Genomic DNA, 22395 nt, shown 5'->3' with positions numbered 1-22395 from the left:
TTTTGTTGCAAAACCAGTGATAGCTTAAAGCTTTATCTCTTGTCTACTTTAAACAAAAACTGAGCACTAGTGAAATTTTAAAAAAATCTTCATGATTTTGTAAGACAGTAAATTTGCTACCACGGGGGAATTCGCCACCTGACACACCCAACAACGTAAGAAGAACGAGCTAAGCTCATGCATACATTATAAAGCGCACATGACCAATGCAATCCAGTTCTTTTACTGTTCCATTCATGGCTGTAGTGAGGTTCTCGCCGCAGGAAATACACTTTTTTTGACCGTGACCAGGTTGGTATGTTCCAAGTGGACATGCACTACACTTGTTGGCCCCGGCATTGTAGTATGAACCAGCGGAACAGTTTGCAGGGGGCAGTTTTTGGGTCAGGATTCTAGGGGTAGAATTTTCTCAAACGAAGGACTAGTGATCGAAAAAGCAGCTTATCAATCCGTCGACGGTTCTATCTCCCCAGTTGACAACACCGAAAGGTTCAGCGCATTGATCGGAGTACTAACTCCATTTCTCACTGGTTTACAAGTCGTGTGGTGGTCGAAGGCTACGCTCCTCTGGTATTTTTTCTGATTACTTACTAGACTTAAGATGAGAGAACCATAACTAAAAAAAAGAGAAAAAAGCTAATTCATTTGAAGAAACCAAGTAAAATGCACTTGAACCTACTAAAACATTGGATTTTATCCACTGTTCCACCTGACGTAGTGGTAAGATTTTGACCGCACGGAAGGCAAGACAGCCGACCTCTTGAAGGTTGGTAAGTGCCGCGTGGACACAAGATGCACGTTCTGTTTATGGGTGTACTAAATGAACCAGCTGGACAGTCAGCTACAAAGACGAACACAAGCAGAAAAGTCAGTAACTTAAAGTCTTTAATAAATGTTCCACCTTTAGAAAGGATACGATGAAACCGGAGCGTCCGAATTTGAACATAAGCTATACAACAGAATAAAGAAATGGTTGCGGTTTCTGCGAAATAAAAAAAACTGTTCCTTACAGTATCGAAGGTGTGTTTGGCTTCCTTTGGACAGGACAGTGTGCGTTAGTATAGATCTCTCTTATCAGTAAATTTTTTTTATTGTCTCATGATCTTTGAAACACAAAGTAATCAAATCTTATTTGATTGGCTACTACGTCAGGAGCAAACTAATGTAACGATATTAGTAAATGGACAACTTACCGATGCAATCTAATTCTTTTTCCGTCCCTTTAAGCAGTGTGGTAAGATTTTCACCGCAGGAAATACATTCCTTTTGACCTTGTCCAGGTTGGTAAGTACCAATTGCACATTTATCGCACGCGTCCTTCTGCGTGTTGTAGTAGGACAGTTTGCTATTGAAGGAAATACCCATGTCAGCTAATTACAAATTTTGTTTTGCTTAGAATTTCATGAAATCATTAAAACAAGTGCAAAGGAGAAGTTTGATTTTAGCTGACAAACCCAGTCTCCTGCCCTCGATCCCCTTCCGTTTGGTTGGTAATAAAGTGTGTACCAAGAAAAAATTGCATATACTCTAGGACAAGTTCATTTATTAATCGCGTACCAGTCTCCCCATAACTTCTGAGTTTGGAGTGCTTAAACCTTATATCATCAAGGGCGAATATTTTTCCAAACATTACTGGGGTATGTAGGCCTAATCTTCTGGTTCTGCAAATTATAAAAACCGAACTGAGAATCTAGCAGAGCTATCATTTTCTATATCAGTTTCGGTTATTGTCACTGTGACCGAGTGGTAAGAGCGCTGGACATGCAATTCGGAGGTCCCGCTCAGACCGCTAGCTGAATTTGTTTATCAAATCTTTGGCCATGCTTGTCTGGACGAAAAAATGGATTTGCTTCAAATTTGCTGAGCGCAAAAATGATGCAAATTTGTGCAAACTGGGGAATAAATCTGAGCAAAGGTGGTAAATGCCGAATTTGCATACCTATTTACACCCCCGCGTAAAAGGTATGCAAAATCGGCATTTAGCACCTTTGCTCAGATTTATTACCCAGTTTGCAAAAATTTGCATCATATTTGCGCTGAGTAAATTTGAAGCAAATCCATTTTTTCGTCCAGTTACCTCCGTCCAGTTGAGATTCTTAATCCAGTTCTATTTAGATTATTTGTTTCTGAACAGGCATTTGCTCGGCTGAAATTTGCAAAATTTTAGGACTGTTTCAAGAATAAAACCCAAGGCTGGGATTTTAGAAAGGATATACTATTTTGTTTGTTGAAAATGTGTTAATACAGGTTTGTGGGGAGGAGCGTTGCGTGACGACACTAAAAACGGCTGTGTAGCAGACTACAAAACTAACCAAGAAAACGAAAAAAACCTACACTATAAAATATAATTGATACCCCAATACATTATAAACAGAAATGCCATAACCTATCATTTAAGGTAGTACAAGAGAATTGTCATCCTAAAATGGGCAGAAAATAAGAATGCTCAGCCTGGGCCGGGAAAACAACATTCCTGAAAAAAAAAAGAGTGATACCGCGGGAAAAAAGAAAACTGTGCGGTTGGAAGCATCCAGCCGCGCGGCAGACAAAACTTCTTCTTGCTGAAGCTGTGCGATCCAAGAATCTCTAACTCTTTTTAGCTCCTGCCACGCAGGCAGCCAGCTGCAAATGTGTAACCAGGCACAGTAACTAAAATTGGTTGGCATTATTTTTACCTGATTTGCTGTGGATTTTCCGTACATAAAACTTTTGTCCCCAGAAAAGCTGTCGCGTCCGTTTGCCCTAAAAAATTTTTGTAAGACTTCCACTTTTACATTCTCGGTTCCAGGATCGGCACGAACAATCCTTGCGGTCCCTAAAATTAAAAGAATAACGACAAGGGTCTTTATTTACACGTGTAGGGCTTTGGAAGGTTAGAGACACGGACTTCAAACCAGCCAAATTCTACCTTTCATCTGGCAGACGTAACCCAGAAAGTGATCAGCAATTACAGCAGCATCGTTGTTAGTGCTCCTGACTTCCAACCACTTAATCCGTCTAGAATACCTATAAAAAAGGTTAACGGTGAGGTATTGGTGGGTATGAACGAAACAAGGCACATAAGGACTGGGGATAATTCAAATTCAAAGTAAACTGAGCAATGTCCATGCATACTAATCATGAGACGAGTGCACTTAATCTATGAGGTTCCTACCCATCAATGCATCCATGAATTGCAAAGCCGTATGCTTTTAATTTATCATAGCCATCTATGTGCCAAAGGAAATTTGGTCCCTGAAATAAAAAGTGAATACCTTCATATATATGCCTATCTTTGACAGCACGTATAAGAATTTGGACCGTTAACTAGTAAATAGGAGGTTGAAGTTACCGGGGAGAAGTACTTCCGTCGTTTCAACCGGTGTTTTTTCCTTTCTGCAACGCCATCTGGGTCCATCACTTTCAAAGCCAATCGAACAGTTTCTCTATCGACAGGAAAAAAAGGTTTCAAGTAACAAAATAAATGAAACACAAAGATAAGACTGAAACTAAAAGACCCGCAAAAAGCATGGCACACTCATAATAAAAGCAGTCACTAGCTTGATAGGAGCTAGCTAGAGCTATTTACCCTCACCTGTCTACAACAAGGTGATGATCATTTCTCAGCCTCTGATACATCACTAGTCGGTACCCAATGCAGTTCGCAGACCCTGTTAACTCACTCTGATGATAATGATGGAAGAAACAAATTACTGCGAACATTCTTTTTTGTTAGTCTTGTCACCACACGGAAAATTTGTGGCAAACATAATTTTACAGTGCTGTGTTGTAATACCTACCAACAGAATGCACAGATTACGAATTAAATAACCGTGCCATTAACTGTAGCTTAAATCAGATCTCGTAACCATTCAATGCGCGATACCCAAAGCTACTCCCAGACTTGTAAATATGTAGGCTAAGGCGGGTGGCTTACCGAAAGGCTGCAATAACTTCTCTTGCAGAACTTTTATGTTTCCTTCTATATAGGCCCATTCTGTTAAGCATTCGCCTTATGTGACGCATACTAAAAGGAGGAGAAAATTATATTGTAGAGTTTAATATTACTAGTAAATCCTGTCCATGTACTCAGTAACAACTGTCACTAGTGCAATGCTGGGGTTCTGCATACGGTTACCTGAAATAAATCCCATGAGCAAAGGCTAGCAAAGCCCATATTTCGGAATAACTGAAGCCCAAATCGAAGTAGTGTTTGAGGAGTTCTTCACCTTTCAAGTTAAGCTTTATCAAGGAAAGTTTAACTTGTATCTCTAATGACAAGTTTCATAATAATAGTAATAATAATAATAATAATAATAGCCGTCGTCATCATTATCGTGATCGTCATAATCTTTTTGGATTGGTATTTGACCTCTTCAAAGTGCTTTTTCTCATGAAGTCATTTTACAAAAACTAAGGCCATGCGAGCTTGCACACAGACTAATGGTGCAGAGACTTGACAAGAAACTCAAGTCAGCATATGAAACGTAGCTCAAAAATAATAAGAAAATGATATTAAATGATGATAAAAATAAAGTTAAATAATAACAAATAAAAAATAACGGTCATCATCATCATCGCGAATAATACTGAGCACTTCTCTTGAAGCATAATATAGCGCATAACAAGAAGGTAAGAAATATATTTTTGATAACAACATCTTAGTTCGGCAGTTCCGGTGGAGTAGAGGGGAAAGGGCACACCGGCTGAAAGACAAAAATCAGTTTTACGCAAAATTAGAACAGTTAACAAGGGTACAAAATTGCGTATGATCCTGTATGGGTGCTATATACCTCGGAAGGACACTTCCAGATAACGATACAGACTCTATCAGTAGAAGCAGGATCAACAGCAGGTTCGATGACACAAACGTCATGATTCATTAGCTGCCTCGTACCCAGACGTCTCTCTTTTGATGAAAATGTGCGCGCAAAGGAAGGCGGGAAGGAGACAACGGGCGAGGCGTCTGGCAGATCTTGTTTTCAAGATGGCGGCAAGAGCAATGGCGACCTGCAATGGCGGACGAATATGCAGTTTTTAAAATAAGTTCAGCCCTGTTCATTTTGCGAATTTTGAGCAAATCATTGCCTATCCACGTCGTGTGTATGAAGAGGAAGCTGTTTTCACCCCACACATTGGACTCAAGCATCATAATGTTTACTACCGAACTTTAAATCGAAAAACTACTAGCCGCGGACAAGACGGTACTGCCTTTAATTTAATGAAACTGCCGCACGCCAAGGTAACAGCCGGTCAGGAAAATTAGTAAGTTAGTAAGTTTAGTAGTCGTTTCTGTTAAGGACCCGAGTGAAGTCGAAGTGAAAAATGGCGAGCTGAGAATTGTTGCAACAGTCAAATGAAGCCAAAATTAATATTTTGTAAAGCTTTAAAATACTATTCGCTGCACGCTGTCCCTTGAGTACTCGAAAGGCAACAAACCAGTCTAGTCTCAAGACCTCTAAGTTATGTTATTAAATAGATGATAAAATATTTTTTAAATCTGTTAAATTTTTTTTTTCTGGATTTCGCATTGTGTATCATTTGATCGACAATGTAAGCTTATGTACAGGAAAAACAGCCACAAAACTAGGTCTAGGTTTTTTTTTTTTACATGTAGTTTTTTATTGTTTGATTACCTCACTGGGTACTAGACTTGTCACTGAATGCACAGCCCGGTGTAAATAAATTCTACTTACTTTTTATTTATATACCTCATTTTATGATGAAGCTGTGTCGAATGTGAAGCAAATGTCTGTATTGTTTTTTATTTGTTTTTGTGATATTACACAGTAGACCAATTGGGTTTTGCCATGCTCTTTCACAACACATCATTTGTGTCTTAATAAATAAATTATTGGTAACTTTAGTTTTAATTTGATAGACAATTTTGTTACCCTGATTGAAGAGGGTGATGTAGTTGATGAGATACCATCGTAACTACCATTTGGCCGGACAGGAGGCGTTGTCCTATACACTTTTCTTAAAAAAATAATTGTGTTTGAATATTTCAAATTTCATGCCAAACAAGATGCTGTGAATGCCATTTTAGAGAATGATGATTGCATTGTCCCAGTGCCAACTGGTGGTAGGAAAGACTGAGTACTAGTAGTAAAGGAGGCTCAAGAAAGTACTGACCAATCACAGCGCAGCAAAATTTTTCTCGACCAATCAGAATCAAGCATACAGCCCATGTGACCAAAGTGACGTCAAAGCTCCCAAATATGGGCATAAAAATCACGTGACCCCACCCAAGAGATGGAACCGCATACTTGGCATAGTTTTGAAGGACCGCGTAGAACCTGGGTACAAATGAGACGCTCAAAAACGAAACCCCAATCCCCTCGCATTCCCCGGAAGTCCATAAAAAACACACATTCTATGGAGAACCAAATCACTGCCTTGGTTTTAATGGACGTATCACGTAAACCCTAAGTTACATCCGGGACGTATGTGAGGTCCTAGTGACGTCACGCCCATGGTTTTTACATAAAATACACATTACGAAGAAAGGGTGTTTGCTTCCTGGCTGAAGGAGTCATGAGCAATGGATTAGGCCATGGAAGATAATGGTGGAATCCTATCAAGGACCATGGTTTAGATAATGGTCGACGTAAATCGAAATGGGTGGCTGAAACGAAAGGAGGGGTGGTTAGAGCCAAGAAGCAAACTGAATCAAAAACACTCGACCATTGGCACGCACGAGGCGGTGTCTTACTGTCCAATGATTGACTGGAAAAAACAAAAAAAGACTTGTTTACAAAGTGGGACGTGTGTGACGCCCTCGTGGTGTCACGCCCGGAAAAGATTGTACACAAAATAATTCAATTAACATCCAGTCTTGGTTGAAATTAAAATGTTGAAAGATCCAAAGCGTTTCTGGGAAAAAAATTAACGTTTTAGTTTGAACAAATAGAGTAAGCTGGACCATCCTTGATGATTGACAATACAAAGTTTGTGAGGAATGGGCCAGCTTCGGAAAATCATAACATCTTGTAAGACCCAAAAAGAATCTAATAAAAAAAAAATATTCATGAACATCCAGCAGGGGTGGCGCCACCATGCAGACCTCCCCCTGCCGGGTGTTCAAAATTCCCAGTCCATACTCTCCATCATGGCACAGCCCCGACAAGGTTCATGGAGTTCAGACACGTGCCGTAAATAAATCCAGCACCGTTTGCATACAAAATATAATTGGCCCGTCAAATTTTGAAAGGACCTGGAATGTTGGTCTATCACCTCGGCAATGGCTGAAATAAGAAAGGGAGATAAATGGCTCGTATGACAAAACGAGAATCTGAAAAAAATAAAAAATAAATGTTTTAAGGACGGGGTGGGTAGCCCATGCCTTGCAACAACTCACACCAATAACAGGGCACATGTAAGTCACTGGCACGACGAAAATTCAAATAACAACGACAACAGAGTAATTTAATGGGTCTCGGTAATGGAAGGGCGAGTCCCGATCCAGTGTACCACTGCACGATGCTACTGAGGAAACACCATGCAGCGGAAGTACCATGAACCTGGTGGGTACTGAGAATGGTAAGCGAATCTACGAAAAAAATTAATAATAATGGTCTAAGCCATGAGTAAAAAAGCAATGCGGTCTCGGATCCAACTTCTGTACCCATAGATTTCAATATCGGTAATCGCATCTAAAAATTTAATAATAATAGGCTAAATTTATGAAGACTATGGATGATTACAGTATTGCACAAAATGATGAACAGTATGAATATGGTATCGTTGGTATACGGCAATGATCCACCCCCATTCGTCCATTGTGGAAATCACATCTGAAACGTTTCATGAAGACTAATTACACATCGAACCGTACTATAATGACATCGCAATTGCACGGGTCTAATCCATCCTCCATAATGGTTTAATGTATAATGAAAGCCTACAAAGAGGTGGAAAGTCGAATCAAGACGGGAATACTGGTACGAAAAAAACCGGCTTGCAAAGGGCGGATCCATTGCGTATGATGACGCAACAAACAATGCGTGGCTGTAAAAAAATTTAAACTAAAATTAATCCTCTGAAAAACCTAACAGGGCTAAATCCGGGTCATCCACAGGACCCTGGCGCCGGAGAAACGAATTGATTCTAAACGTCATGCGAAGGGGCCAATCATCCCAATCTCGATGGTTGGGGTCCCCACTCTGTACATAGTCCACAATATCATCTTCGGTGAGGGACCCCTCCCGGTTGCCTGCAATCACATCGTCTAAGGTCAAACCCTCCATCATCCGCTCACAATGGTTACAGACCCCGCCAGGGGTGGGATGCGCGACCCATTGATAAATGTGACACACCGGCTGATTCTCCAATACCTCCCAAGAATCTAATAAAAAAATGAAAATCAACAGGAACAGGCTGGGACCCAGAACCGCGCGGCCCAATTGAGTCGAGCTCGTCGAGGGCAAAGGCACAGGTGGACAGGCCACAGCACGTCACGTAAAAACGCAAACCCCTTGAACACGTCTAGGAATCAAAAAGGGACATGAGGAAAAAAAGGACCCACACACCCGAAAAAAGGAAAGCCATGACACTTACCAGCCATACGGCGGCGATGAACCTCATGATCCAACTTACGAGCAACAGGGTGGTCCCAAGGCAGTGTCTTGGCCCAATCCCGCAGTTCCTCGTGGGTGCAGCGACGGAAAAAGGCGCGCAGGCAGTCACTTCTCAGAGGCGTATGCCACATCAACTTCAGGGCATCAAACAGCATAGCGATCGGCATCGAGTACAGTACCATCGATTGCAGAGAGCTCACCATCTTGATCAGCGTAACGGATCAAACTGGAATGAACTCACACAGGGCGCGCAACGTGCTTTAGAGACGCCACCAGCGAATCAGATGAGTGGAGAGCCATCACGTGGGGTGTCTAGAAACGAGAGGAGACTCTAGGGGGACCCCCCCATGGGTACACCTTATCCTCCATGGACCAGGGGGTCTAGCGCGAGTACGTGATTGGTGGAGACTGGAGGATTAATAAGGGAATGTCAAGAAGAGACATCAATCGCATACTGTTCACGGTGTCAGAATGGACTGCCGAGGGTTAGTTGACCCCAGGAACAAACCATTTGGCCGCGTGTTGCCGTTGGAGGTCCAAGTGAAGATTATGTTTTGGGTCCAATGTTTCTATACGATGGACAAGCGGAAGAAGGTGGTACAAGAGTTCAAGGGTCTACCCAAATGCGACCTCACAGGCTTCCCACAACACCTGGGCGAGGGCCGTTGGTGGAACCAAGTGGTGGTGCGTTTACATGCCCCCCGAAAAAATGGCTGCCACCACTGCCACCGCCTGATGGATCACAAACTCTCGGTGAGTAAAAAAAAGTGGTTTGACTCTTGGTCTTCTCATGACCTTGACGTTGAGAATTTTTTATGTCTGGATTTCAGATTGGCATGATGACGGAGATGGCGCGTCCATCCCCCAACCTCGACCGCTTATTGAACGAGGGCATTGCCTTTGTGATTGACACCTTCAAGGATCAGATCAATTGTCCCCTGGGTCAGCGCCCCGTCATGATTGGCAGGAGGAAACCTTCGTACGATACAATAGACAAAGTGATGAAGAGACTGGACTTGATTATGAATGTGATGTCAGCGATGAATTTTGTGGTCGTCGATATTCATTAAAAAAATAAAACAAATGATGTGGTTTAGAAGTGTGTCTTTTTATTGGTATTTGAATAAACGTTCTAGGGTGGGATAAATGGCTGGGTCTTCTTCCCGCGTGCCTACAATGGCGGTCTTGTCCTGGAGGGTGGGGAGGGCAATGGAGTCCTCGGTCATGCCTTCACAGGGTTGATAGTGACCTAGGGCGGGATTCCACCATAACCATTCTTCCCGATCCACATCAAAGACATAGAGGGGTTTGCCTAAGAGCTGGGCCATGACCACACTCCAGCCTGTGCCGCCCAAGAGATGCTTGTGCAACGCGTCAAAATAACCCACGGCCAAAACTAAGGACGCTGGCTGGATCACATAATAATTGCGTTGGATATACTGAAGGCTAATGGGATGATGCACTTGTCGACCCAATCGAAACGCGGCCTGGGTCACAGTGGGGGTAGCGGCGTCCAACTCCGATTGCGTTAAAGGCGCGAGAGACTTGGCTCGAGGGTGACAGGGTGGAATGAGGACCACACACGCATACCCATACAGTTGACATAATCGTTCCACATGCGTGTCCACACCTTTCGCACCGCCCGTGTAAATCGTCAGCGGCATCCTCTATGAAAACAAATTAAAAACAGTGTTTAGGGCGAGATAATGGAGTCCAAGCCCATAAGGTATGCGGTTCATCATCTGCGTACAGCAAAGGGTTTGCCATTCCCGACACGTGACCGTTTGTTCGAAAATACGTCGGGCGTGGCGACAGTTGGAGCAATTGTCGGGATTCCAATCCAGGCCTTGTCCTCGAGCGAAGGCCTTGTCTTTGTCGTCCTTACAAGGGTTGCATAAGATCACATCCAATAATCGATCGCATCGTTTTTGCCACAAAACGCGTTGGGCATTGACTTGGTACAGGGTGGGTAAGACATGGGTTTGGCGACGTAACCATCCACTCATTTGACAAACTCGGACGTGCGCGCAATGATCATGCCAGACCCCACTTTCACGGGCTCCCTCGGTATGATCCATGCACCAATTACGCCCCTGATCGTTCGTGGCCATCACATTGGCGGTGGCAATGGGAAGAGAGGCCAAGTCTCTACACCCCTGCCCTTCCAAGACCACGAGGGGGGTCGACCTCTCTTGGCACAGTCGATACAGACCATTGAGGGTGAACACCCCGACTCGATTCCGTTGGGGGGTCAGGTACTGGTGACACCAACGGGTGAGATCATCCTGGATTTGCCGATAGGGATGAAACTCGTGGCGGTTATACACCGTAGACGGTTCAAACGGCAACCCATGCACTGTCCGGGTCTGACGATCGACCCGCCTCTTGGCTTTCTCGGATAATTGATCGTAGGACACACCATGGGGTAACAGGTATTTGAACAACACATGATGATGCCCTGTCCAGTCACACAAAGCCAGTTCTCGAATAATATACTCGTCTCGGGAAAGGGCAAACCCCTGACTGTACGCCAAAAGACCCACTTGGTTCAACGCCATAGTCGCTTACCGTCAAGAAGAGAGGACCGCGACAACTGAAAACACTCGTCGACCTACGGCTGGTTTTATAATGGAATCCGTAGGCTCTGATTGGCGGAGCGTCCGATCACACCACTCTCACGAGTGTCAAGGGCTGAGACCGGATTGGTGGACACCAGATCGTATGAGAATCACGAGATGCAGGAACATGGGCTATAAAAGGCAGGCCAGATGTGCACCCCAATCATTCCGCTCAAGCATGGAACGTCAAGCCACTCAACCTGCTGCAGTGCCCACAGGACGCAAACGACGCCGAGTGAGTAGTAGTAAGAAACCCAAGGGGGAAAAAGAAGACATGAAAGCCACCCGTGAACTCGAGATGGCCTTGAACGGGTTGCCCCGAGCTGAAGCAGAAGAAGCCCAAGCGTTAGCCATAGACAGGAAAGCCACCCAAACCCCCACCAGTGAACTCGTGTGGGCCCTGAACGCCATACCCCGAGCAGACCCACCACCCACCCCTTCTCTCATCGTCTCACCCGTTTCCTCTGTGAACGACTTGATGGAGGGCACCCTGAAAGAGTATGAGGAAGAGTGTCTAGAGGAAGGGATATCTCAGGCAGAGCCTGCCCAGGAAGACCAAGACCTCGATCAGATGGAGACCCAGTTGAACGAGCTCTTGTATGAAACGTGCCCCTTTCATTCTCATCGAATCCTCCAATGCGTTAACCCCGAGACCCAATTTGGCCAGTTGAGGTTCAAGTGCCCCTTAGCAGGATGTCCCGTGTATTTGTTTGAAGATAGTCGAGAAATGATGATGGAGAAATTGAAAGAAGACACACACCCTCAAGTCCGGGCCCGATTGCAACGAGGGGAGCTCAAGTGCAAATGTGGGTTGGTCCCTAGGATGAAATTGAGCCGAACCAGCAAGAATTTCCAGAAGGTGTTTTTCAGTTGTGGCAGTTTTCTCCAAGACCCCTGTGGCTACTTTCAATGGCTCCATGGCCCCCTGTGGTCCCCCCGAGAGCAAGCGCAACCCACCCTGAGACGATGGGTAAAAGACACACCCCCTGAGGCGTCCGTCAGACCATGGGGCATGCCTGCCGACCCCCTGCTGAAAAACTCAGAGAGGGACTTTGTGGAGAGGCTTAGACCGTGGACCAATCAGTTTGGGGAAGCCATCCAAGCCAAGGAAAGGGAGCGGGAGAGGACGCGCCATTTGCATAAGAACTTTGGTAGCTCATGTTTGTTTTGAAAAAAAAATTCATGTAGGTGTGTGAAAAAACTATTAAAGACGGAGATTGGCTACGAGTGTGTGTCAGTATCTTGATGTCGTGGCCACGCGCTTACGAAGATCCCCAGCAACCCGGGGCCTTGGGCGGGGTCCGACCCTTTGCCCAAGCCCATAAATTGAAAACCCCGCAAGCCCAACAGATTCTCCAATCGGTGTTGAGTTATACCCTCCACAAACCCCGACGGACGCGGTTTCCCACGGCGCCCACGTTGGTCTTTGACCGAGACGAACAATGGCAAATGGATTTGGTCGACATGCAAAAACTCCGTCGATGGAATCAGGGGAACAACTATTTGTTGACCGTGATCGACGTCCTATCCAAGTATGCCTGGGCCGTCCCCATCAAATCCAAAAGCAGCACGGAAATGCTCCGAGGGTTGGACAAGATTCGTCGACAAGCCTCGCCGCGACGACCGCTCCGCGTGCAGACGGATCAAGGCAAAGAATTTTTAAATAAAAAAGTGCAAGCCTGGTTCAAGCAACAAGGGTGGCATCATTTTTACACGTTTGGGGATAGCAAGGCCTCCGTGGTGGAACGATGGCATCGTACGTTGAAACAACGCATGTACCGGTATTTCACCGCGCACAATACGTTACGGTACGTGGACGTGTTACAACCCTTGATTCATACCTACAATCATACCCAGCATCGCAGTATTGGGCTGGCCCCGCATCAAGTCACCCCCCAAACAGTCCCGGAGGTGTGGGACCGACTCTATGGGTCGCGTTTGGAGCAAACGACCCCACCCCCTAAATGTCGTGTGGGGGATCGAGTGCGTCTCAATAAGAAACATCGTCCCTTCAAAAAAGGGTATTTGCCCGGGTGGACGGAAGAAGTGTTTGTGGTCACGCACGTTCGTCGTCATCCCATCGTCACGTATCGACTCAGTGAATGGGACGGCACCCCTATAAAAGGCACGTTTTACGAACCCGATGTTCAAAAAGTGCAAGTCACAGACGACTCGTTATTTCGGGTCGAAAAAGTCTTGAAACGGAAAGGACGCCAACTGTTGGTCCGGTGGAAAGGGTGGCCGGCCAAGTACGATAGTTGGATTCCCGATCACCATGGTCCGCGTCAAAATCACGCCTCGAAAAAGAAAAAAGCGGGTCCGGTTTCTCGATGAAGTGCAAGCGGATTCCAGCCGACCGCGCGCCAGTTACACCCCCACGCCCACCAACGACGCCGACGTGCTGAAATTCATTCAGAAGAAAGCCGCCGAACAACGGCGAACCCAACCGTGGTGGGAAAAATTGGCCAGTCCGACCAAGCAGCAATGGGCGTACGCCAACGCCTACCATCGAGCCGAAGCGTATGCCAAGAAACGAGGGGCCTTGCGGTCCCCCACCAAGAAAAAACAACAACGTCGACGCGCGGGACGTCATCCCCCGATGCGCAAGAAGAAACCCCCCAAACCCAAGACGTGCATGACCCTGATGGAATTGGCCCGGGCCTTTCCCAACATTGCCCAGCAAGTCTGTTTTCATCCCAAACAATCGACCTTCAATTCCGTGGTAGGACGCGTCCCTCGCAGCAAACAGAAAGTGGCCCAATGGCTATAAAAGGGACCCTGACCCATTGGGAGGAGACCACTCCTCCTCATCATGAGCGAGATTAAACGCCTGACGCTGATCAGTGATCCCACCGACGAGTTTCCCAATAATGCCAATAACAGTTTCAAGGTGCGATTGCCCGAACGGCTGGTGTTACCGGGCGCGGGGTGGCATGCCTCCTTGATGTCCCTGACCGTCCCGGATCAAGGCCAGAGCAATGCCGTCATCGCCGCGGATCCTCATACCAAAGTGCTCAAATTCAAAATGACCTATGTGGTCCGCAAGTTTGTGATAGACTCCTATCGACGGGTGGAAACCAAAACCGTGGACTGCGAAGTGGAATTGGAAGAGATCATGAATGCCAATCAAATCGTGGCGACGGGGAGTATGTTTTGGCAACGCGTGATGCAAGAAGTGAACAACAAAATCATGCACAATGTGATGAAAGAACAAATACAGCGTTTGGTCCTTGACCCCGACAAAAAACCGATTGTCAGTGCCAAAAAAAACGCGATACCCCGACTGTCCTGGAAAAAAGGTGCCTTGGTGATTCAGGCTTTGTCCGCCGAGGATTTATTGAAAGTGGACAAGAGCGCCATCACAGATCTGTTCATCAACCTGGTCATTGCGCTCAAATTTGGGTTGGTGGTGGAAAAGACCGGTCGAAACAACACGACCGTGTATGAAATAGGGCCCAATCTGCAATACATGCTGCCGACAGCCTCCTACGGTTCGAGAACCCGACCCACTGGGTCCCAAAATCGCACGCCCTACGACTGGGAAGGCGAGCAGTACATGGGCATCAATCCCATCTTAGTGTTTGGCAACACAGGTTCTGTTACCAATCATGATCCCTTCCATGTGGTGACCCATTCTGGGGTGAAGTTTGTGCAATTGTCTTTGATGGTGGAATGGCGGTTGAACAACCTGGATGCCTCGTTTGAAAAGATTGTGGGGACCCGTAAACGCACCGTCATGGTCTATTCGGATCTGGTGGAATCCACGGTGGTGGGCAGTGGCAAGTTTCCCCTGTTACGGGAAGTGCAATTGTTGAGAACCGGCGATGGGGAAAGCACGGCCGAACCCCTACACCATCAATGGATCAAAGTGCGAGGACAACAATTGGATATTTTAGAAGTGGAGATTGCCAGTACCAGTGGACCCCTGGCCATCTTACCCCCAGGCAAAACCTTGGTGACCATCGGTCTCAAACAGCTATAAAAAGCCACTCGCGCCACGCGAGGGACCAAACAGTACCTCGACGTGAACCGATCAAAATGCGTGGAGGCAGTTTAACGCGGTACCACACGCCCGTGGTCACCTCGCAAGACGGGAAAGGGTTAGCCGAAGACTTGATCAAACTAGCAGGACCCATGATCCTGCAGCAAGCCCAAGCGGGATTGCAAGATATTCAACGAGGCAAGAGTGCTGCGGCCACATGGGCGGATCAACGTGGGCAACTCGTCCGCGGCTTGAAACGCAAAGCCCCCGCCATGGTCTGGGCGGCCGGCAAACACCAAGCCAAAAAACCCTATAAAAGAGTGACGCAACGTATAAAGGACATTTTTGGACGTTAAACATGGTACGCGTGGGTGGTTTTCTCAAAACGCAAAATCGCATTCGACGGCAACGGGCCCGTGGACGGTTCATCTCGCCGTACCAAGTCGGGGGCACGATCTTTGGCAAGTCCATGACGGCGCGCTATCCCTGGATGCATACCTCCTCCCGCCTGACAGACCCCCTCTACATGGAGAAGAGGATGCTTCGACAAATGCGCCGGATGAAAGGGGGCACGATTTTTGGCACGTCCACTCGCATGCACATGGGGGATCCCATGAGGGTCCTCGCGGCAGAGCAAGACAAAGTGAGAAGGAGACGTTGGCTCGGGCAACGGATGAAAGGGGGGGATCTCAGAAAAGTGTTGTGGGCCAATCAAGCCAAAGCCCGGAGGCAACGGAGGCGAAAACGTATAAAAAGGGGGGAACGTTGAACCCCAGGGACAGACCGCATCATGTCGCTCCAACTGTTTGACGTGCCCGATGTGGATTATCGGTACGAAGCCTCCCGGGAGGTGGAGTTTCAACCCGCCTTGACGGGGATCCAGCCCATCACGTTCTCCATCCCGGGCTCTGACGATTATTACGATACCAATTCTCTCCGATTCAAAGTCAAAGTCCGTCTGACCAATCCAGCCGCGGGGTATACCGGCTTGGATGCAGGGCTGCTCATCTCGGATGCCAACGAATCGAGACATGTGTACTGCGTCAACAATTTTGGACACTCCATTTTTCGAGATATCACCCTGAGCATGAATGGGGTCCTCATGACGGAACAGAGCAATACCTACCATTACAGAGCCTACCTAGAAACCCTCGTGAACTACAACCGAGAAGAAGGGGCCACCAAGTTAGCCCCGCAAGGATGGGTCAATCAGCTGAATGTGGTGAATGTCATGGGAGCCACTGCCGCCAATTCGGATGTGCCTACGGATGCCAACTGGAAAGGGAATGCCGAATTGAGAACCTTGACCAGCAAGTTACTGGAAGAACATTGGCACACCTTCCTCATCCGCCCCCATTTGCCACCCCTCCGAACAGGCAAATTATTGGTCCCCAATATCCAGATGGACTTGGAACTCTTCCTCAACCCCAACACCGTCTACTTGATAGGTACCCCTAACAAAGGCACCTTGGTGGCCAAGAAATTTCCAGCCATTCACCCAGAAGACATCAAAGTCACCTTGTTGATGAGAAAAGTGACCTTGAATGCCAGTGTCTATGTGAGACTACAGAAAGAAAGACAGCTGGGCAAACAAATTGCCCGCTACCCCGTGGTGCGGAGCGAAATCCGGACCTTTTCCTTCGATGGACGCACCACCCAGTGGGAACAAGACAATGTGTTTGTGGGTCGATTTCCTGACCGAGTGATGGTCGGGTTATTGCATTCCGATGCCTTCAATGGAAACCTACAACGCTACCCCTTTGCCTTTGAAAAGTTTGGGGTCACCCAAATACGTCAGACCTTGAATGGAGAAGAATACCCTTACAGAACCCTGCAACTGACTGGAGACCAAGCCTATGAAGATCTGCTGGGGTACGATCGATTTCTACAAGCCATGGGTGTCTACAATGAAGACAAGATTCCCATGCTACTGCCTGGAGATTGGGGCCAAGGCAAGAACTGCACGTTGTTCTTGTTCAACAATGTGCCTAGTGGCAAAGCCGATGATCCTCAGTATCGCAACCCCCGTCAATCGGGCAATACGCGACTGATCATTGATTTTGCAGCTGCGGTGGGTCACAACATCACCGTGTTGGTCTGGAGCGAGTATGAAAACATGTATGAGATCAATCACATGGGAGGTATAAAATACAACATCAACGGTTGAAGTGGACTCAGAAGACAGAAGACACCGGGCATGGAGTTTGTGGCGCTCAGTGATAGGGTGCTGCGCACGTTGGCCTTAGAAGATCCCACGTTGCGACGCGTGTTTCATGGCGTGTACCCCGCCGACCAGTTACCCCGTTCACCCCCCAAGAGTGTCCGTCAAGCCTACATTGTCAACACGGATCCAGCGGGAGAACCGGGACAACATTGGTTGGGTCTATGGACGGAACAGAACAAGTGCGAAATCTTTGACAGTTATGGACTGCCCTTGCACGTGTACACCCACCCCGACCTGCACCGATGGTGGAGTCAATGGAAGCACCTGATCCGCAGTGACCAGACGTTGCAAGCCCTGGATAGTCAGACCTGTGGCCATTATGCGTTATTTTTCTTGAAAGCCCGAGCTCAAGGCCAGTCCTATCAAGACTTTTTGGGGCAATGGAGTTGCGACAATTTAGTGTTGAATGATCAGAAAGTGGCCGATCGCTTGAAACGGGTGATTAAACAAGAAGTCCAAGATGAAGTCGATGCCCGCCCAGAGGAGGGAGGGCAAAAGAATGTGAGCCGCCAGGCCTTTATGCTTTGTAATCCTTGTGAGTGTTAAGAAATAAAAAAACACCATAAAACGAGAGGTGCTGTGTTCGAGGGGTCATTTTTCATCATGATTACGCGAGGGGATGTCCAACGGGTGACGGACGCCTTTGTGATAGAAGAAACCTTGTATTGGTGGTCTCACCCCATTGAACGGGTGAACACTGTCCAAGGGGTGGATGCCTGGGATGGGTACCATTGGCTCATAGCCCGCACGCTGGCTCAAGACCAAGATTGGGTCGCGCTCAAACAGTACATGGACACCCTGAAAGAAACGCATTTAAGAGAGACGATGGAACATTTGATTCAGTTCGAATCGCCACGCCTCTACCGCGAGTATTGGACAGCATGCCCAGCCGCAGACGACGACGACGACGGCAGCGCGCTTCCTCCCAACGACGACCCCGTTTCCGTCAAAACGGGCGAGGGATCATGAGCGTGTTGGCCAAAGCGTATAAAATCGGCGACAAATTGGGACGTGACAAACGGTATAAACGTATGGGCGCGAAAGGGGCCACGGGTCATTATCGACGTCTGCCTCGACCGTGGGAAGGATGATTCGACAGCCCAGTAGTGTGATTATCGCGGGCCCGTCGGGCAGTGGCAAGAGCGAGTTAGTGGAACAATGGTTACGGGACCTGAACGTGTTTCAAGTCAAACCCAAGAAGATCGTCTACGCGTACGACCGATGGCAACCCCGGTTTGAGCGTATGCAAAAGAAGGAGGGGATTCAATTTCATCGCGGGTTACCGGACCCCCGTCATTTAACCCAATGGTTTGGCCGGACGCGCGGTGGCGTGCTGGTCTTGGACGATCTGATGGAAGAAGGGGGACAGGACAAACGCGTGTTGGATTTGTTCACTAAAGATTCCCATCATCGCAACATCACCGTCTTGTATTTGACGCAAGATTTATTCCCGCCGGGTAAATTTGCCAAGACCATTAATCGCAACGCGCATTACATTGTGGCCTTCAAGAACCCTCGGGATCAAACGGGCATACGCACGATTTTACTGCAAGCTTTTCCCGACCGATGGCGTCAAGTCTTGCGCCTATTTAAACGCATCACGTCCCGTCCCTTTGGCTATTTGATGTTGGATGTGCATCCTGCCTCGGATGATCGGTACCGCCTGTGGAGTCATTTAACGCGCCGAGAAGGCAAGGCGCAAGTCCATACCCTGCCCGTGGATGTCCCTGCCGTTCGAAAACGAGCTGCAACGAGAACTCGCCCGGGTCCGTCGGCAAAGAGAAGGCGGACAACGTACTGACTTATCGGAGCGCATGGACACGCCGACCTTCTCGCCTGCCGGGGTGGGGTCCCCGACCTCGCCCTCGGTACTTCGGGACCTTAGTACCATGACAGACATGGTGGCTGAATTGACCCAATCCGTGGATCGAGCCCAATTGGATCAAGAGATTGAGGATTTTCAATTGACCTACCCGGTCAATGTGGACGATGCCCTGAATGCCTTTACCTTACCCCCCGTGGCAGGCACAGGCACTACCACCACCACGGCACCGCCCCCACCACCACCCACGATCACCACGGCTCCCACCACGACAGCCACCCCAACCCGTCCCACCACGTCCACCCGCACACGCCCTACGGCCACTACCACCACCAGCAGCTCTAGACGGCCCAGACCACGCCCTGTCACCACCGCTACGACCACCACGGCTCCCTCCCGCCCCTCCACGTCCCGACGTAGTGCTGGAGCCGGCACCAGGACCACCACGTCCACGGTGACGACTCCAACGGGCCGACCCACGGTGGCCGCTAAACAACCGCGACGACGTCCCCGCGTGCCCTCTCCACCATCCCCCGATTCTTCCCCACCGTCGGAGGATGAAGATGAAGATGACGACGATCGAGGACGAGGCTTAAGGCGACGGTTGGATTTGTTGAACGAAGATGCGCAAGAACGGGCGCGAGGGAGACGCATTCGCAATATCACGCATACCAATACGGTGACCACCGTGTATGAAGAAGGAGGCCGACCGTCGGTTCGTCGCACCTCCACGCGAACGTCCGGTCCACCCCCACCACGCCGAGGTCGTGGCCGGGGCCGGGGCCGAGCCCGTGGACGGGGACGACGCTCGTGAAGCTATAAAACCAGGAGCCTGCCTTCGACGGTCCCCAAAACCATGTGTGGTCAATGTCGACGTGGGATGGCCCCTCGACGCAAACGCAAACGCACCACGACCCGACGTCGACGCAAGATGAAGGGTGGGACGGTGCCGTACATGGTGAATTTCAAGAAAGGGTTTGAGTTGTTGACGACCCCGGATACGTGGAAGATACCTTCCAAAGCCGAAATCAAGTCCGCCAAACGACAAGTGGCCGACTACAAACGCCAGTATCGTGCCAGTGGTACGAGGGATTCGTACAACACGTGGTTGGCCAAGAAGGGGTACGCCAAAAAAACGGGGTGCAGTGTGATGTGAACATGTATAAAAGAGGCTGGCGGTGGTCAGCGCTTAGAACTGTCATGGGACCCCGACGCAAACGCCGACGCACCACGACGCGGCGTCGCCGACCCGCCAAACGACCACGGCGTATGACCTATAGTCAAGTGGGGGGTGTCTCGCCTGGCCTGCCTATTGGGATTCTCAAAGCCGGGTATGGGGCCACTAAAGCCATCGGGGAGCATCAAACCAAGCGAGCCATCAAAATTGCCGACAAACGCCGACGAGACGTGGAATCTGGCAAACGGAAACGCTATGCGGGGGAATCGTTTAATTGTTCCATCATGTAATGAAAATGTATAAAAAGACACGTTGGGTAGGGACTCAGACATTTATTGGAGGATGGTCCGTGGACCCAATGGACGCCGACACCGTTATGTCCCCCGAAAACGACGCCGTCGACGTGGTTTGCAACGCGGAGGTAGGCTACCGTTGTTGGCAATGGCTCTCTCGCCTTTGTGGCTCCGAAAATACAAACCCAGGATCCGTGTTCGTCGACCGGAGTAGACCCCCCCGTAAAGCCATCACGTTGACGTTAGAATGGACGGAGGAGATGGAGGCCGTGTTGTGTCAACGCTGTCGACGTCATATGCAACGGCATTATCATGGGGAACTGTGTCGTGCATGTGGAGCCCAATTTACCATAAATAGAGCGGGGTCGTGGCAATTTCTGAACCTTCAGCATGGCGTGGCGCATGGAACGTCAAGCCCCGTTCTTGAAAAGTGTCTTACAAGAAGCCAATCAACATAAACGACAAGAATTGTTACGGATGGCCAATGCGGATCAGATCAATGCCATCAGTGAATTAGTGATGAACACGCTCCGTGGCACCGTGCCCCGTTCTCGACAGACTATCACGTTGCTCAAACCGCATGCCCAAAGTTTACGCGCCATGGCCAAACCCGCGCATTCCGTGAAACGACGGCGCGCCATCATGATGGCTCAAACCGGCGGCGCCCTCTGGCCGGAACTCTACCGATGTTATAAACGTTGCATGCGCTAAAGGAGACACGTCAGTTGCACCATGGAACCCGAGATGGTGAGCACCACGGTGGACAACGCCCCGGCTTTTTTACAATTAAAAGAAAAGTACAAACAAGAATTGGTGGAAGATACTCGCTTGAGTAAAGCCGCAGATTTGGCGGCCAGACAACATGTGCTCTTGACCAGTGAGGTCCCGGATGCCTGGAAACGACCGCAACTCAAAACCGTGAGCCGTCAGTTACGCCATTGGACCAAAAAAGTGCGCCAACCCTTTGGAGCGCCCGCGGGAGGTGTGAGTGCTGCAGGGGCCGCCACGCCCGGCGAGGATGATGATTTTGAAGCGGGGCCGATGCAAGCGTGGTTCACGCAATTGGTCAAAGCCACCCAGGGTATAAAACAAGGGTCCACGCCAGCTGGGCCCAGAAAACCACCGGTCCCGCCTAAACCGAACATCACCCCGAGTGCTAAAAAGAAACTCAAGTTTACGCCTCAACCGAGTAGTGCTGAGTTGGCGCACGAGTTGCCTTTTTCAGACAGGCCCGGTACAGCACCCTGGGATACCCCTAGTGAACGAGTGGACTCTATCAAGAAAGCGGTGGCGCGTGATATTCGCAAACGCACGACAGACTCTGCTAAAAAGAAAGCCGCCAGTATCGCCAAAAAGAAAGCCGCTGGGTTCGCCAAGAAAGCCTTGGATTGGAAATCGTGGAAAACCCCGTGATGGGCCGGAGACGTCGTCGGACAGCTACTTCCCGTGCCCGATCGAGGCGACGCCCACGACGATCGCAACGCGGGGGCAAATTATTTGATGTGCAAAACCTCCTCAACAAGACGGGGATTGAATTTCATTGGCCCGGCTATCAGTATATGGGCCCTGGCACTCATTTGAAAAAACGGTTGGCCCGTGGGGATCCCGGCATCAACCGGTTAGACAGGATTGCGAAAGTACATGACATGGACTATGATAAAGCCAAGACGTTGAAAGATAAATGGGTGGCGGATCGCAAGATGATTGCCAAGATTGATCAA

At 48.5% G+C, this 22395-nt stretch overlaps 3 protein-coding genes across 3 annotated transcripts; 2 read left to right on the top strand and 1 right to left on the bottom strand.

Moving 5' to 3' along the window:
- Positions 1-641: 641 nt before the first annotated feature.
- Positions 642-4866, bottom strand: LOC140932333 (uncharacterized). Its single transcript, XM_073381957.1, has 8 exons — positions 4738-4866; positions 4118-4208; positions 3917-4006; positions 3575-3703; positions 3332-3425; positions 3155-3234; positions 2909-3006; positions 642-841 (listed from the first exon to the last, which is right to left on the bottom strand). The coding sequence occupies exons 1-8, from the start codon at positions 4853-4855 to the stop codon at positions 642-644; spliced, it is 900 nt and encodes a 299-aa protein (XP_073238058.1). The 5' UTR covers positions 4856-4866.
- An 11082-nt stretch (positions 4867-15948) lies between these two features.
- On the top strand, positions 15949-17325 carry LOC140932323 (uncharacterized protein F54H12.2-like). Its single transcript, XM_073381948.1, has 2 exons — positions 15949-16606; positions 16694-17325. The coding sequence occupies exons 1-2, from the start codon at positions 15949-15951 to the stop codon at positions 17323-17325; spliced, it is 1290 nt and encodes a 429-aa protein (XP_073238049.1).
- Positions 17326-18469: 1144 nt separating this feature from the next.
- Positions 18470-19183, top strand: LOC140932312 (uncharacterized). Its single transcript, XM_073381937.1, has one exon. It carries the CDS (start codon positions 18470-18472, stop codon positions 19181-19183), a length of 714 nt encoding a protein of 237 aa, XP_073238038.1.
- Positions 19184-22395: the final 3212 nt, after the last annotated feature.

The sequence above is a fragment of the Porites lutea genome, chromosome 1, assembly GCF_958299795.1.
Source record: "Porites lutea chromosome 1, jaPorLute2.1, whole genome shotgun sequence".
NCBI lineage: Eukaryota > Metazoa > Cnidaria > Anthozoa > Scleractinia > Poritidae > Porites > Porites lutea.
Note: the sequence above shows the minus strand (reverse complement) of the source record. Positions and strands in the feature narration are given on the sequence as shown.

Excerpts from the sequence above, each read along its gene's own strand:
- LOC140932312 (XM_073381937.1), top strand. The coding sequence starts at position 18,470 with ATGATTCGACAGCCCAGTAGTGTGATTATCGCGGGCCCGTCGGGCAGT.
- LOC140932323 (XM_073381948.1), top strand. The coding sequence starts at position 15,949 with ATGTCGCTCCAACTGTTTGACGTGCCCGATGTGGATTATCGGTACGAA. Across the intron at positions 16,607-16,693 it reads CAACACCGTCTACTTGATAG|TGACCTTGAATGCCAGTGTC; the intron begins GTACCCCTAACA and ends TGATGAGAAAAG.
- LOC140932333 (XM_073381957.1), bottom strand. The coding sequence starts at position 4,855 with ATGACGTTTGTGTCATCGAACCTGCTGTTGATCCTGCTTCTACTGATA. Across the intron at positions 3,704-3,916 it reads GAAGTTATTGCAGCCTTTCG|AATGTTCGCAGTAATTTGTT; the intron begins GTAAGCCACCCG and ends CTAACAAAAAAG. Across the intron at positions 842-2,908 it reads TTACGTCTGCCAGATGAAAG|CTGACTGTCCAGCTGGTTCA; the intron begins GTAGAATTTGGC and ends TCGTCTTTGTAG.